General features: G+C 42.0%; 1 protein-coding gene across 14 annotated transcripts in view; it reads right to left on the bottom strand.

Annotated features, from left to right (window-relative positions):
• Positions 1–6,340: 6,340 nt before the first annotated feature.
• The window catches only part of RBPJ (recombination signal binding protein for immunoglobulin kappa J region), a 226,781-nt gene continuing 215,584 nt past the window's right edge, over positions 6,341–17,537 (bottom strand). For all 14 annotated transcript variants that reach the window (XM_072737942.1, XM_072737941.1, XM_072737950.1 and 11 more), the window contains 6 exons: positions 17,065–17,202; positions 16,792–16,904; positions 12,952–13,092; positions 11,754–11,909; positions 10,828–10,931; positions 6,341–10,670 (listed from right to left, as the gene is read on the bottom strand). In XM_072737942.1, coding sequence (XP_072594043.1) covers positions 10,355–10,670; positions 10,828–10,931; positions 11,754–11,909; positions 12,952–13,092; positions 16,792–16,904; positions 17,065–17,202 — 968 coding nt within the window. In that variant the 3' untranslated portion in view covers positions 6,341–10,354. The remainder of the gene's footprint in view (positions 10,671–10,827; positions 10,932–11,753; positions 11,910–12,951; positions 13,093–16,791; positions 16,905–17,064; positions 17,203–17,537) is intronic.

The following is a 17,537-nucleotide window of genomic DNA, read 5'->3' on the forward strand; positions in this document are numbered from 1 at the left end:
TTTGGCATCGAAGGCCTCCCCGAGTGTAAAGAGAAATTTTCACTCTGTGTTGCTTCACAAAGAGCCGGGCCTGGGGCAGCCGGGTGGCTCAGTAGGTGGGGCCTGGACTCTCCATCTTGAGTTCAGTTACAACAACAGCAGCAACAATAATAGTAACACCTGTTCTAAGGCCATTATTAGTGAGCTCACAGTGACTTGGAAAACAATGACGTTGGTTCAACAATCACCCTTGTGGAGTCAAGAGGCACTTCACTCTTTCTGCCAGTCACTCCCATTTCTGTCTGGAGGGATACACGAGGCCCTCGCTACTCGAAGTGGGTCCCCTGGGAGTTTGTTAGAGATGCAGGACCTCCACACCCAGGCCCACTGACCCCATTGACCTACTATAAAGTTTGAGAAGAGCTGCCCTGGGCTTGGGATTGGAACCTTCCTTGGTGATCCCATCAGGCTAGGACTTTAGGCTCCATCTACCTGCGGGGGGCTCCCAGATGTGTATCTCTAGCACAGGCCGCGCCCTGAGCTCTGGACCTGGACACCTGCACCCTGAGCTCCGGACCTGGACACCTGACTGCTCACTTGACATTTTAACTTAAAAACAAAGAGTTATCTCAGGACACCCAGGTGGCTCAGCGGTTTAGTGCCTCCTTCAGCCCAGGGCGTGATCCTGGAGACCTGGGATCCAGTCCTGCATCAGGCTCCCTGCATGGAGCCTGCTTCTCCCTCTGCCTGGGTCTCTGCCTCTCTCTCTCTGTGTCTCAGGAATAAATAAATAAAATCTTAAAAAAGAAAAGACTAATAGTCATTTCAAAATTACCAGACCTAAAATCTACTCTGCATTCCCTCCTGCCCCTGCCTGCCCTCAGGCTCCTTATTCTCGCAAGTGGCACCTGCGTTCTCAGGGCTGCCCTCCCTGTGGGGGAACGTCCCCCTGAAGTGGCCCAACACAGCCGGCAGGACGGCTGCTGGGTCGGCTTCCTGGGGCCCTGCTCAGCCTCCGTGCCCGCCTCTGGCTAGGCTGGCTCTTCCCCAAGGAGGGGCTTGCCCTCCCTCCCTGTCTCTCCCTCTGTCTCTCTCTCTGGAAAGTGGGCAGATGTGATGCTGCTGGGCTGTTTGGGTGCTCAGATGCCATGATCTCACCTCTAGATGAGCGACCTTTCAGGCCGAGCCCTTAGTAGGTACGTACATGTGTGTGCGTGCAGATAAATAAGGTTTATGGATACGTACGGCCTCTCGCCACTACAAGGAAAGCTCCCTGTAAGCAGAGCTTTTTGGTTTTGCTTTTGTGTTTTAAAGATTTTACTTACTAGAGACAGAGAGAAAAGAGTGCGTGTGCACGAGACGGGGGAGGGACAGACGGAGGGGCAGAAGCAGACTCCCGACGCGGGGCTCGATCCCAGGCCCCCGGGATCCCGAGCAGCGGAGGAAGGCAGGTGTGTACCGACTGAGAGCCAGCCAGGCGTCCCTAAGCTGAGCCTGTGTTGCTCCCTCTGCAGCACGAGGCTGGAATGGAGCAAAATTAACCAGTTCGGCGGGATTCCTGACCGGGTGGGGGGCACAGGCCGCAAGCACCAGCACACGCTAAGGGAGGGTCGCCGCGGGCCCCCCCTCTCCGAGGCCACCTCCCCGCTGCTCTTACAGGCGGCTCAGGACGGCCACCAAGCCCCCGAGGCCCCCCGGCCCACGGGGGGCTTTGCCAGCTGGGAGCCCTGCCGGTGACCCTCGCCCTTCTCCCTTCATCTCGGTGAAATTAGGGTAACCAGGGCCAGACTTCCTCCCCAACAGGACCTCAGCTGCAAGGACTCCCCACCTCTTCGAGGGAACCCGAGCGCTGAAGGGGGGACAGGGGTCACCCCAGGTCCTCCCGACCCAGCAGTTCCCCTCGCAGGTCAGGTCCTCCGTGGGAAGGGCTGCAGGGCCCGAGGCGGTCGGGGCCGCGGGGGCAGCAGAGGCCCGCGGCTCCCAAGGGCCCAGCCGTGGAAGGAGCCCCCCAAACGCGGGAGGGCTGATGCGGCTCACGGCCTGAGCGTCCTTCTCAGAACTGCCCGGTGAATGGGCTCACGGGCATTTACTGAGGAGTAAGAGATGTTTCCACGTAAAGCCTTTAGCACGGAGAACACTCTTAATACGTCGGATTCGGGGATCCCTGGGGGGCTCAGCGGTTCAGTGCCCGCCTTTGGCCCAGGGCATGATCCTGGAGTCCCGGGATCGAGTCCCACGTCGGGTCCTGGCAAGGAGCCTGCTTCTCCCTCTGCCTGGGTCTCTGCCTCTCTCCCTGTGTCTCTCATGAATAAATAAATATAAAAAAAAATACATTGGATTCCAGAATTTATGGTTTGTAGCCCCCAGTGACTGCCTAGCGTCTGTTCCCCGTCCTCGCAGCCTCAATTTCCTCTGTGGGTAATGATCTTTCCCTGACAGTCTGGGCCTCAGCATGGGAACAAATGAGCCCTGGAGGTTCCTTCTGCCTGACCTTCCCTCTAAATGCACAGTGGAAAAAAAAAATAAAGTTAAAAAAATAAATAAATGCACAGCGGGGGGCAGCGGCCTAGGTCCCATCAGCACTTGCTGCATCTGCAACACTGAGTCTGGAGCAGAGGCCTTCGGGATAAGACAGGGAACGCACGGGGCGAGGGCCCCCCTCAATGAAGCGGGCTCCGGAACCCACAGGCAGGAGTGGTTTCCAAGCACGATCCAGGCCTCCCTTCAATCCCGTGGGCTTCTGTTTTTCTCACAAAATCTCCTTTCCCTAATGACCAGTCTTGGTTTCTGACTTTAAGAACTATTTTCACCCCAGCAAGGGCCGTCGCAGTGAAGATGTGCGTTTGTAAACCTTTGAAGTATTAACAGCAAGACAGTCGGATCACTGTTTTCTCAATGAATAAGCCAAAACCGGGCTTGAGGACCAAACCCCCCACTGATCCTCAAAGACCCAAGGCAAATGGACTCCTGAACCCGACTGAGGGCAGTCGAGGCAGGTGTATCTGGGCTTGGAGGCTACCCAGAGGCAGGACCGCAGCGGAGGGCTTCTCATTGGTGCCCCTCCTAGGAGCTAGGGGTCATCCCGCCCCACTAGAAATGGGGCAAAGGAAGAGTGGAGAGCTGCACAAGCACCCAGATAAACCGCTGGCGGAAGGGGGTTTGGGATTTGAGCGCCAACCACTCAACGGCATTATCCACACCCTGGTCTCTGAGCTCTGGTCTTCCTAAAGCCCACGGAGGAGGTCCAGAAACACCTGAAGTTATTAGCATTGGCTGCTAAACCTGTTGGAGATGAAGACCCGTTATTATCTTCACTGGGAAGATGGAAAATGTCTTGAAGTCTACGGGATCATTCTAGGGTTATGACATTTCGCACATGTACACGGAAGGCTGGCCTAGGAGGACTAGCCAAGCAGTCAGCCGGCGGATATCAACATAATAACAGGAACAATAAAACACCTGGCAACTGAACAGCACTTTCAAGTTTTCATAAAGCATTTTCAACCTGGAACTATGTGTGGATTTTTCAGCTTCTCTAGGGCTGTTTTTCTCAACTGTAAAATCTGAGGATAGAAATAGAACAGCTGTTCCCTATAAAGTTCCTTAAGACCGAACTTGTCACAGAACCACTCCCTAGTAACCCGAGTCCCTTGATCCTTGGGGAACTGGGACTCGGGAAGTCTAGAGTGGCACTTAGACCACTGGGCCAGTCTCTTCATGGCTCAGGCATGAGCTCACAGGGTTGTGGTGAGGATGACATAGTGGCCTTCAGTTTACAAGTGGCCAAAGTGACTTCTCCCAGTCTTGCCTCACCTCTGGTCTCTCAGCCCAGTCCATTCATCATCTTAGCTAACTATGGAGAAACCCCAGCCAGGGCCGACAATGCTGTAAACCCGAATACCATCATAGGGACGGACACCCAGTATGTCATTTATTTAAACTGCAGCCCAGGAACAAGCCCGGCTATGGACGGAATTGTGTCTCCAAGCCATCCTTTCATGTTGAAGCCCTAACTCCCAGGGACTCCCTCTGGAGATAGGGCCCTCGGGAGGTAATTAAAGTTAAAGGAGGTCCTAAGGTGGGGCCCTAGTCAGATAGGACTGTGGCCTGCCGCAAAGACACAGATGTCTGTGTGCCATGTGAGGCCACAGTGACGGTGGCTGTCTGCAAGCCAGTAAGGAAGTTCTCACCTGAACCTGACCATGCTGGCACCCTGATCTGACTTCCAGCCTCCAAAACTGGGAGGAAAAAAATCAATTTTTGTTGTTTAAACTACCCAGGCCATGGTATTTTCTTACGGCAGCCTGGACAGACTAAGACAGCCCTTAGTGGAAATTTTCCCAACTGGCCACACCCTGATTGAGCTCAGAGCCTAGATTACTGGCTTTAAAAATTCCCATTTGTGTCTTAACAACGAGGTCTAGCTTCTGGCACCGTCCAGAACTAGGGATGGACATTCCTGCTTCTAAGCCAACAGCTGTCTATGCCATTATCCTTCAGTTAAAGTTCTTTCCCCCAAACCACATCATTTGCACTTTTGGAATCTCAAGCTCATGAAACCTCCAGGACATTTGGCGATTGTTAAAATAACAATCATCCTTGAAGTCACAATTATTTTTCCCCAAAACTTTTCATTATATCCTCTAAATATGTGCAGGCCATATTAAGAACTTAGTTACCATTAGTGTTGTGTGGTGAGGAAGAACAGAGAGAGAGGAGGCTTGCAAGGAGAAAAGTTAGTTCTAGGTAAATGGAACAGCGGTCAGGGACCACCCAGGAGGACACCGTGGAAACCACCCACTTACACTCTTTACTCCTTTTTATGAAGGCAAGGGGTGCTACTAGATCAGAAGTTTGGGATTTAAATAAATACTAGTGACCTTACTCTGTCCAGCACCCGTAGAGATGATCAACCAGATAAAGGTGCCAGAAATGACTGACCTACATGCTCCTAAGAGTAAGGTGATGGGACGTAAGAGATGAAGAGCAAGGACTACAACCATTATGCCAGAAAGAACTCGATACACACCTAAACTTCATACTTACCTTTAAATATTTTTTTCCACAGAATACCACAGTTTAAAGTGCCAGCTCTCGAAAAGCAAAACATTCTATAAATTCCAAGTTTTCTCTGTGTGTGGTATGAACGGATTCTTGTGGTCAAAACCTTCTCCCTTCTCCGTATTAGAGAATACTCATCTACCTTTTCAATGAACCAAGATGAGTCGTGATTTCCACATATTTGAGCATAACACCTTTATTTATTGACTATGTGCCAGGCACACAGGCGACTTTATCCCGAACTCAAAGAACGATGTGTACGGCTGTCCAGTCTTACAGGTGCTATAGCTTGGCCATATGGTTTAGGCTCTAACCCTTACATCAAGATGGATCACCTCTTTGGATGCATCAGCATCCATCCATCCATCCTAGATGGATCCAGGATCCATCTCCCTCATGATTTCCTAGCACTAAACTTTTTTTAGGGTTTCTTTTTAGTCTATCTTCCTAGACCTTTTTTTTTTTTTTTAATTTTTAAAGAAGACTCCCTTCAGTGATAGCTTACCACTAGAATCTGATGTAGCTTTGCCCTCTGCGTCTCTGTAAATGGCAATCATCTAGAGGTTCAGTGACAAGAAGAAAACATACTTAATGGATCTTTGGTAAGATTGCTCAGAAAGGGCTCATGCACTATTTATAGGAAGGAATATATGCTTATTACTCTCTTCTAAATTCTACATCAAGTAATCACTCTCAATCTCCACCTTTAAAAGCTTACAACTAAATTGTCTCTTATTTAACAATCATTATTTTTAGAAGCAAGAGATCTTTGGCAAAATTCTGGTAATCTATTTTTTTCTTTTGGGAGAAGTCAGATAAAAAATAAACTTGCGATCATTTAAAGAATATGTAACATACCCCCTTTTACTTTGTTTCCCTATTACACAAAGAATGCTCTCTCTGATTAGGAGCCCCCACTAAAAGCATAAATCATCATTATATGCTCTTCTGTATAGCAAACCAAATGGCAACTTTATATTGGAAAGCAAGCTATTGCTAAATAATACTCTTTAATCTTGTTGAAAGTAGCTTGAAGTGTTCCTGAACTGGGAGATATGCCCCTTGGGTAACAAAGCCCCTCTCCTTATTTACAGGGGGGAAACCCCAGAACTCTCTTGGAAGCACGACATAGTTAAAAACACCGAAAGGAAATTCACATAGCTATCACTTCGATGTGATGCGATAGCAAGGTAAGATTTTGTCATACACAAAATGTGGTACGTAATTTAATTGTATCTTTATGAAGTATTCTGAAATCAAAAAAAGATCATACATGCATCAGGCACATCCAACAGAAGACTTTTACAATGGTTTACATTTCCTTTTTATTTATTCCTTGAAACTGCCCGTATTGCAGGATTCTCATGGATGAAATATGGAACTGAGCAGATTCTTTTTTTCTACAAAATTATGGTATAAACTTGCTCAATTTTCTATCTTATTGCTAATAAACCTTACAGGCGCACAGTTTGTAAAATAAACCCCTTAAGGACTGAATGCATAGAGCATGCTGCAAGGTACAAGAAATAAGCTAAAAATGAGCATATAAACCTACATCTGGACCAACACAGTACTGAATGCTGGCAAACATTTATCACGACACAGGGAAAAATTAATAAAAGGAGATACAGTTCAGTCCTGAAAGGGTTAAATAGAAACCCTAATATATTATTGTTTCTAATCATCCATCCCACATTACAGTGCTTGAAAACAAAGTCAAAAGTCTGGCACAGAAAATTACACACATTTGTTCAGTACTCATCAGAAAACACAGCTGCTTTTGAAATCAAAGTAAGTAACTTGGTTAATAATTGAATAGCATTTTGTTTAAAAAAGGAACCCCTCCCCCCTGTGGATTATCTGGTTAAACAGGACGAGTTTATAAGTTCTCAAAAACTGCATTGGGAATATTCTGTGAGGGCACAGATGGTACCAGTTTCGTTAAAAAGAAACACACAACTAACCAGTTATGACCGCAAATAAGTCTGTGCAGAAGAGCAATAAATTATCTAATACACAAATGAGGATGCCTTTAGTTGCCACAGTTGAAGAGAAGTCAGCAGCAGGTTAATTATTATCCTAGTGTTCAATTCTGAAATCATTCAAAATCAAAAGGGCATTCTACATTTAAAGCCCTTAACTTGCCTTCCCAATTTGTATGATCAATTCAATGGAACTAATAAAAACACACTGGATCACAGACTCAGCTTCTAGCATATTTTTAGAAATTGCATAGCTCATGAGAGCAGAAGACACACTTCTAAAATAGAATTAAAAAACAAAAAAAACAAGAAACAACCCCAAACTCGAATGCTCTCTACTTTACCCGAAGCGGTCAGCATTCTAAGAAGAGAGTCTTTATGAGGAAAAAGGACCAGCATCTCTAGTAATGCCATCGGAGGAGGGGTTAGGTTCTACTATAACCAGAGGTCAAGGCTCCTATAAATTATACATTGAAAATGATTCGTAAATCCACAAAGTTTTTTTTTTTTTTTTAAGCAGCTGACAAAAGAACTACTGATAAAAAATGAAGCTACAACAGACAAATCATTTCAGTCTTTAGTTTGTGGTATGCAGAATGGCATAAAATAGCAAGGGAAATGCCTGTATAAGTACATTCTTGGACTTTTCAAACAAACAGGAAAAGGCTTTACAGTTTAATATTTCAAAATTATCTTATTAAAAGAAACAAAGAGCCAAAATAAGGTATAAATAGTAAAAAAAAAAAAAAAGCAAAGTTCATTTTAATAAAGTTATAGAACTTGAAAAATTAATTTGAGCTGCAAAGGTAGGTAAGGAATAGTTTGTTCTTCAAAAGTATCTCATCTGTTATCAGTTAATTTAATACAGTTTCATAACTAAATACCAAACCTGGGAAGTGGAGGAAATGTGTGGCCCATTCAAAGTAAAGCAGTACTGAAAATATTTCCACACTCCGAACAAAAAGCACTGTGTAAAGACTACTTCCGTGACTCAACAGAGAATAAATACTACTCAGAAATAAGCAAGTTTGCAAGACGCTAGTAAACAGTTAAAACAAAGACAGATAAGGCCACAATTCTGCCCTCGATCACTGAAACAGATTTAAAAAGTGTGAGGCAGGGTTAGCTTACGAGAGAAGCTAGTGACTGGAGCAGATCTGAAGAGAAGGCTATAGAGAGAGAGTAATGCAGCCTGTGAGTAATTAAAAAGGCTTGCAGTAAGATAAAACCACAACAACTTTGATTTAACCACTAATGTGTTTTACAAATGACTTCCCCCTTGAAAACTGAGGAAAAGGTGATTTAGAGAGGTTAGGAATTGTATTTACAATGGCATAGTCTGAGCAAAAGAATGAGTGATGAACACAGCAAAGCTGGGGGTGACCAAAAAAGCTACTAATAGGGTATTTAAAAAGTCTTCCAATGAAAATGTTTTCAAAATCGCCCAGGACACCAGAAAGACAATGTTCTGTAAGGAAACACTGCAGGAAGTTAGTTCTGCATTCGTAAGGTACTTGTGGCTCCTGTTTTATGGGACAGTAAAAGCTTACCACAATCTAGAGGTAGTTTTTAACTCTAAGAAGGATGATTGTATTACTAGACTGTGTCCTATAACATTACACACATGGTTCCTGTACTAAATGTAGCCCAATGAGTCTGCTGCGATTTCTAAGAAACCGAACAAAGGCATAACCCAAGTGCAGGGATGGAAGCAATGTAAAACCGGCGAGCCTGGCATACGAGGCCAACACAACCCTGAATGCAACTAAATCTTAACTGAATGGAAAAGAAATGTTATCTGAGCAGATGTTTGTGGAGATGCTCAGTGCTGGGGAAGAGAAGATGAAGAAAGGCAGGAGGAGAGATGTGGAAAGATAAATTACATTTGCAATTTTATAATCTCACAACTATCTGTGCTAAAGTACTGTCTTTCAAGCTATTTTAGTTGGTCATCTAATGAAAGGATCTTGTTTTAAGGTTACAATGATGTTTTGACCTAGGCTACCAAAAAAAAAAAAAGTAAACAAACACATGCTTTTGCTGAGATTTTCCTCATTTATCCAATAAGGGCACCATCTACCAACTGGTAGCAAATACTTCTCATGATATATATATTTTTTTTGTCATACGCTGACAAAGGCAGAAAACACCCTGCTGAATGAAATCACTGGGAACATTCCAAGTTCAAAATAAAATGTTTAACTTACACATAATACAAGGTATGTACAAGATCAGGGGGTTAGGGGTTGGGGGCGCTGAACAAACCCTGGAACATGGAGATACATTTACGCATGAGCAAAGGGGAGAGGACGCTTCAAATACCAACATGTTCTGTGCCATTAATTCATTAATGACGAAATGGCCATGTTTAATTCCATGTAAATGTTAGAACCTCTTGGAATAGCACTATAAATACCTTTTTTTTTTTTTTTTAAAGAAAAAGGAAAACAAGGAAGTAAATACGGACAGTGTCTGAGAACAGAGACGAAGTTAACGTACATTGCATGTATTGCAGGCAAGGCAGAGGCATTTCTTTTTAAAGCTTTTGCACAGACTTCATATAATCTTAAAAAAAATATGCGGGCCTTTACAAGATTTGACTTGCTGAAATCAAAACAATTTCGACTCATAAAAAGTCATAAGACATCAGCTTAAAAAAAAGTTCCAGCCTTAAACAAAAAAAAAAAAAAAAAAAAAAAAAAACCAAAACAAACAAACAAACAAAAAAAACAACCAGAAACAAAAACAAAAACCTGGAAGAGTATGGTAATCAGATTAAACAAGCATGGTCGGGCTTGGAACTTGAATGTACTGAAGAGCAGAAGCTCCAAGGGGCGGAGAGGGAGGAGAACAACCTATTTGGTAACATAGGTGGACTATATACTGTGATATAAAAAAAGGTATGGTGAAAATGTACCTTTTGCTAAAGCTTATACAAGTTCCTTGGTCCGTAAAAACTATGTTAGGTTTGTGTCTTCTAGTTTGATTAACTTTTATTCCAGCCACATCTCTATTTCTTGCCCATTTAAACAAAACCAAACAAAAACCAACCAACCAAACAAACAAACAAAAAAAGAACAGCTGAAAAAAAAAATCGATTTCCAATAGTTTGTACATTTTGACGTTTTGCTTGTCTGTTTTACTGTGGCTTCTGCACTTCCAATCAGCACTTGCAGGTAATGGGGTTTTGGAACAGTATCACCTGGTATGAAAAGTTTTCCCAAGAAACCACAAAAGATTGTTCATCTTTTTCCTTTTTCTTTCTCTCTCTCTTTTTTTGTCAACATTTTGCCGCACTCGAGTCAGTTTAAGTCCTAGCAAAAAGACGGTAGTTAGGACACCACTGTTGCTGCAGAGGATGTGACACTGGTTGAATTTGTGCTGACGTTTGTGTAACTTCCCTCGCTGTTTGTGTTTGATTCATTAGGGGGCACTTGGCTGGAATTGGCTCGGAGGATTGCTCCTGCTGCGCTGCAGTGTGGCCGAGGCCCCGGTTCTGGCGTGTAGGTAAAGGTAAGGCTGGTAGAATAAATGATCCCATCGTTACGGACCAAAGTTACTGGAACCTGGACTGGCTGCCGGACCCATCTCCAACCTTCTCGGAATGCAGAAATGTCTGGGACAACACAGAGCATGCTCTCGCCACATCTGAGGGGGCAACAAAAATCACTTAAAATAGCCACATCCATTTTAGAACTGGGACTTCTGACACACTACAATCAGTATTAGGAAAGGATCTCATGTACAGCCCCCGCCCCCCGCCCCGTCAAAAACTCTAGATGATGGAAAAAGCTTCATTAATTACCTGTACATAGTTTCAGCTTCTACATCTCCAAACCACACCCGTAAATTTGGAGTGAAATTCTGTCCTGTAAGTTCAAGCATGGCTACGTCCCCACCGCCATTCAACTGAAATTCACAGAAAATTAGACACTGTTGAGAAAACTTTTCATTTTTCATTAAAGTGCACAGATTAGTTTTTCATTTGACTATGATCTATGGAAAAAAATGGATGACTAAAACTCTTCTTTTAAATTAAACGATTATGGAGGCACCTGGGTGGCTTAGTTAAGCAACCACCTTTGGCTCAGGTAAGTGATCCCAGGGTCCTGGGACAGAGCCTGAGACATGAGACACAAGACAAAAGGGAACCTGCTTCTCCCTCTCCTTCTGTGTCCTCCTCCTCCCCACACCCCCACCCCTGCCATAGTCTCACTCTCAAATAAATAAAATCTTTAGGAAAAAAATAAATGAGTATAAAGACAAAGTGAGCTAATAATACATCTCAAGATAACATACGAGTGAATTTAAACTTCTATTTTCTTGTATAAAAGTATGCTCTTGGGATCCCTGGGTGGCGCAGTGGTTTGGCGCCTGCCTTTGGCCCAGGGCGCGATCCTGGAGACCCGGGATCGAATCCCACGTCGGGCTCCCGGTGCATGGAGCCTGCTTCTCCCTCTGCCTATGTCTCTGCCTCTCTCTCTCTCTCTCTCTCTCTGTGACTATCATAAATAAATAAAAATGAAAAAAAAAAAGTATGCTCTTATTTTTTTTTCTTTTCTTTTCTTTATTTTTTTTTCTTTTTTAAACCAACAGGTGATGTATTAACAAAATCCTCAAATCATAAGATTTGAAGAAAAATCAAATTTATTGTGAAATAAAATCATCCCAAGTCAGGGCCGAAAGCAGTCGCAAAGAGCTAAGAGTCAACATGTGAGGAGGTGGTCTTACCTGAAGACTTTCTACGACAGGCACAGGGGTGACGGGGGCAAGGACAGGGCCCATCCCCTCATAAAACGTATACTCCGCCTTATCCGTACTAATGATTGTCCAGGAAGCTCCATCATTTATCATCTCTTTATTTGGTTCTTTTGGGCATGGAGTGGCCTTACGAAGAAAGAATGTTCAGAAAGGCAGTATTACATACACTGCAGGGTAAGACAATTCTATTCTAACAAGGTAGCACTCAAACACTGGACTTAACAGGGGAAGAGTTTGGTAAAAATTCATGAACGTCCCAAACATGGTGCTTTGCCAGTCCTTAAATAAACACAAACAGAATATTTAATACAGCAACCTCACATTCAGCAGTTTTTATTATAATATGAAATATTTTGGTGACATATTAAAAATGACACCTTTTACAATGACCATTTGAGAGTACGCCGGTACCTGAAAACATCGGTATTTGTGGTTTAAGTAGCTATTTAGAAGTCTTTACGGGGCCCTAAGAAAGAAACCAGGCGCCCCTCATGCTTAGAGGCAGTTAGAAACTCGTGCAATTTCAGCAGGAGGGAACCAAGATGTGAACTGGCACTCGCCTACCCCTACCTTAAAACACCCAGACCAGCCCATCAGCTCTGGCTGAGGAGAATGGCTGCATGTGGTCATCTCTCTGAAACAGGTCTTTAGATGTTTACAAATGAGTTTCACATCAAAGTATAATTATCCTATGCAATGGGATACCCGTGTCATACACGAAAGACTTCTAAGCGAACACAGTCAAAAATGAGCTTTCGAAACATCTCATCATTACGATCTTGGAAGACCCCAATGTAAATCTAGTAATTATGAACCCTCCCCCAAAGTACACGTGTATCTATATATGATGTCTTCACACAGTTTCAGGAGATTCATTGAACAACCAAAATCTACTTTTGGATGATCCGAGGAAAACTTTTCGGTTCCCAGAACTGGATGCGATTATTTCTACAAAAACATTTTTATAGTTTTGAGTTCTTCGTTAAGGTAGGGTGACTTCCATGTCTTAGGATCCGATCACGTAGGTTAAGAACCACTGGACTCGAGATAAATATGGGAGAACAGCTTTGTGTATTTGGGTACAAATAACATTAAACGAGAGTTTCCTGTTTCTGTATGCTGTTAAGCAAAGAGATGGCACATTTTTACCAATAATTTAAAAACATACCTGAAACTGGATTATTCTTTCTTGAGAAAGGCACAAGTACATTCTTTCTGTATCCTTAAGGTAAAATGCACATTTATGGAGTTGTGACACAGGATCATCTGCATCCAGTAATGCGGTCTGCTTATCAACCTTCCTAATTATCTATATTTCAATGATAAAAAAAAAAAGTCATCATATATGGAGAGCTTGCATTATGTACACTGCCAGGAGTACAGAGAAAGAATATGCTATAATAATATATCGCAGTTCACAAAGACGTTCACAAACAATGAGGTGAAGTGTAAAAAACACTTTCAGAACATAAACATAGTAGAATGTGGAAGCGGTTACCTTCTTCTGTAAACACCTGAAAAACAGGGCAGGCAGCTACTTGTTTTCCGGATCATTGCTTTTCAAACTCTGATGTGCATACAAATCATCTGGGATCCTTGTTAAGAACACATCTGTTCTAATCCCACAGATCTCATGGGGGCCTAACAGTCTGTATCTCTAACAAATTGACAGCTGATGTTAATCCTGCTGGCCAATAGACCATATTCTGTGTAGCAAGTTCAGTAGACTCTTCCAATAATATACAATGACATCAAAGGAAAACCTAACTCTAAAAGAATACTGTGCGTATGCTAGTCAGTGCAGTCCATTATCTATAGATCTGTTTTAAAAAATCTAAAGTAAGTATCATTTTGTGGCTTAGGAAGCGGGCTCAAAATCACCTGGTTGGAAGCTGAAGGACCAGAGTGCGATTCCAGGGCTGGCTGGCTGCCCAGCCTGAGCTCTATTATATTTTATAATTCAAATATTTCACAAAAAGCATAGATGAAAGAGAATCCTATCAAGTCTGAGATGTCACTTAACCCATAGAAGGTAATCACTGAGTGTTTGATGATTATGAAGAAGATCACTCTCAAGAGCACACAAACATGTTACAGAACTATTTCTCATCTAAAATCAAAAGTAAAGAAAATCCTTCCTTGACTACACATCCTTCTTCCTCCCTTTCTACTCCATTTCTTTGCTTATGGCAAACTCTCATCCTCACTGTCCAATCTCCTGAAGTTAACTTCAGCCTTTTGTCTCAAAGTCTCCACTACAATTGCCCTTGTCGAGAGCCACCCAGGACTTTGGGAGAGATGAATCCGTAGGTATCAGGAGACATCTGTCCTTAGCTTGCTAGCTTTCTCAGAAGCACTGACACAGCTGTCCTCCTTTTGGGGACAGCCCTGCTCTAACTGGCCTTCAGAGTACCCCAGGGCCAAGTCCTCAGACCCCTTCTCCTTCTTCCATCCTCTTTCCTCTGCACTACTTGGAGGTTGGCAACTCCTGAAGTTTTATCTCCAGCCCTGGCCTCTCTTCTCTGGCACTCATATATTGAGCTACTGACTCAACAGTTCCACTTAAGATACTGAATAGGCTACCTCAGTCTTAATCAAAACCCCAAATTTTAAATTCCTCCTTTGCATGATCCTCTTCCAACTCACAGGTTGATAAGCAGCACCACCATTCACTCAATCCAAAAACCTCGAGTCACCCTCGACTCCTTGTTTTCTCTTACACCGAATCATCCAATCTATCAACAAATTCTGTTAAGTCTCCTTTCAAATAAATCTGTCACCTCTTATCACCTTACCACTACAATACTGGTTTAAGATGCCACCACCAGCTCCTGCCTGAATTATGACAGAAGCCCAATTACTGTCTCTCTGCTCCCACTGCTATACCCCATGTTCTCCTCCTTTCACAGAGCAGCTGAAATTACCCTTCTAAACATAAACCAGCCACCAGGCCCTGTTTAAAACCCTCCAGTGGCCTCCTAGTATATGTAGATAATATCCCAATTCCTGCCACTTGTTCCCTCCATCCCTCTCCCCAGCTCGGGCTACCATGGCTTCATTACTAGTTCTCTCACATTCCCATCTCAAGTTCTTTTTGCACTTGTGCTGTTTGAAATGCTCTTCACAGTTTGTGGTTCCCAACTTCATCCTGGTCTCTGCGCAAATATCCCCACTCCAAAGATTTCTCTGACCACTTGAAGGACTCCCCTCAGTCTGTATTCTCTTTATCCTGTTTTAGCTTTATTTTCTTATCACTTGTATTAACCTTTAATATTTTAATATGGGTGTTTCTTTAGCTGATTTTTGTCCATCTCTCTAACAAAATGTAAGCCCCATGAAGACAGAGAGCCTCTCTTGCTCACCAATATATTTCTGGTGTCTGGCACTGTCAGGACTATTTGCAGGATGCACGTATGAATGCAGGACTGTAGTACTTTGCTCCACAATGAACATCCTTAATAGTAACTACTCAGTTTTATAAGAATTAAATCAACATATGTAGAAGTACTTAGAACAGTACTATCAATATCATGTGAAATTGTTGGCTTTTATTACTTTAAATCTTAATATTCAAAGATTCTTTTTTAAGCCACAATTGTAAAAAAAAAAAAAAAAAAAAAAAGTCCCAATCTTTTAAGTTAACATTCTTCGCATTTACATTTTTTAGTTCTGCAGGTTATTAGAATACTGGCCAAATTTCTGAGTTTAAGGGCAGACAGTACACTTTTAGCAATTATAAATTCTAAGTCTGGGAGACTGACTAAACTCAACAAAAATGTTTCAATTCAGTGCCAAAGTCTTTGAGTTATATTTAAATTTGATGAGGTTTGAATTTTAGAGAAACTGATTTTTGAATAATGTTAAGTCTAAAGTGTCCTCTAAGTCTATAGCACTCACTCATGCTTCTCCCATCACGTAAGAGTCATGATTTGTATAGAGTACTGTTACTTGAGTGCTCCACTGTTTCTCCACTAGCTAAGAATAAGCACATTGAGACCATGAACCATGTTTGGCTCAATTTTATTCCCCACAAGAGTTCTTTGGACATAGACACTGCTGAATGACCTCTCACCAATAAAGAAACCAAAGATATTCACTAGTGTTTGGCATCAAAAACTTGCTTTGGTCATTTCTAATTATTGAGAAAAGTAGAGAAATTTGATACCAGGTATTACAAATATTCTAACTTAAGCTATGTGTCTGGTGAATTCTACATTCATAAAACATCAGGAATTATTCCAGCTGGTGTTCTCTCCTCTATGCTGGCTCTGTAGCTTTGTTGGTAAAATATTTAACATATTTCTGAGATAAACTGGATATAACACTGTCCCCCAGCCTGACCTTGAATCAGGGCTACTCATAAATCCCCTCCATCCTAACTAAACTGTACGGTTTCAGAAAAGAAGGGGGAACACAAAGGAAGGAGTGTAGTGGCTTTTGCTTTCATTTTGCTAAGAAATGCAGTTTTTACAATTTCAAAATCATCCTAGGGAACAAAAAGCCTTAAACACCATGCTTCTCTCTCAGAATATGAAATAACAATTTAATTTTCAATAAATCTATCTTCTTGTGGGAGAGTAAACTAATAAAAACTATACTTATATTTTTAAAGAAATAAGAATTCCTATGCTTCTGAAAACCTGGTCCCATGATGGGATATAACAGGTACCACAAAAAATGAATACAGAGTATTTGTATTAGTTAAGGAAAGAAATCATAACATAATTACTTAGTGCCCTCTATTGAACATGTACAGATATACAACCAAAAAGGAAAATTCCATCAAAATTTATTAGTGTAACAGAAAGTCATTATGAATGAAATCCATAAAAACTGGCTGACTTAAATCGTTTTTAAAATAAAGTGGAATATAATTGTGAACAATGAACAGCAGTGATTATAGATGCATGTTCTTAAATTAAAAAGCATGAAATTGAAGTGTATTTTTACATTTGAATGCTGTGCCTATTTTACTACACATATGACTACAGCTAAAGTAGAGCCATACCAATCTTGGGAGTGCCATGCCAGTAACAGAACACACAAGTTTGACTGTTTGTCCGTAGTGGATGTAGCCATCGCGAACTGTGAACTCTTCTCCTTCTGATTCATCATCATCCACTACAGTAGAGTGAAAAAAAAAAAGATCAAATTATTATCTCGTAGGATTCATTAACTTACTCAGGAAAACAATAAAACTTAATATATACTTATATGCCTTATTATCAAAGAATTTAACAATTTCACACTAAAAACATCAAATATGCATTCTCATACTCACAGAGATGAATGTAAAATGCTCCCCATTGCTGAGAACTGGCATGGAAATTACCTCCTTCTACATGTAAGTATCTGGTACTAACTGTCTGGGATCGAAGTCGATTAAACAGAGCCACCTTTGTTCCTGAGGCAATGCATACTGCAAAGAAAAAATAGCTTCTATTTATGTGATTGGGAGAAGGGAGCTGTACTTTGCAAATTGTGATTATTCTTTACAAATTGATACCCCCCCCCAAAAAAAAGTCAAAGTAACTCATTGATAATGTTATGCTAAAAAGATAAACTATGACCATAAGAATAATTTTAAAAATCTTAAAAATTTTAAAATGAGGACTACACAGTATGTTTCATGCAGTGCTATACAGTAAAGGGAAATTATTTTTTAAATAATAAATATCAAATAGAAAATTGATTAAATATATTATAATATCATTTACCTATTTAAATAATGTGCATCTTAAATGCATTGATAAA

The sequence above is a fragment of the Vulpes vulpes genome, chromosome 14, assembly GCF_048418805.1.
Source record: "Vulpes vulpes isolate BD-2025 chromosome 14, VulVul3, whole genome shotgun sequence".
NCBI lineage: Eukaryota > Metazoa > Chordata > Mammalia > Carnivora > Canidae > Vulpes > Vulpes vulpes.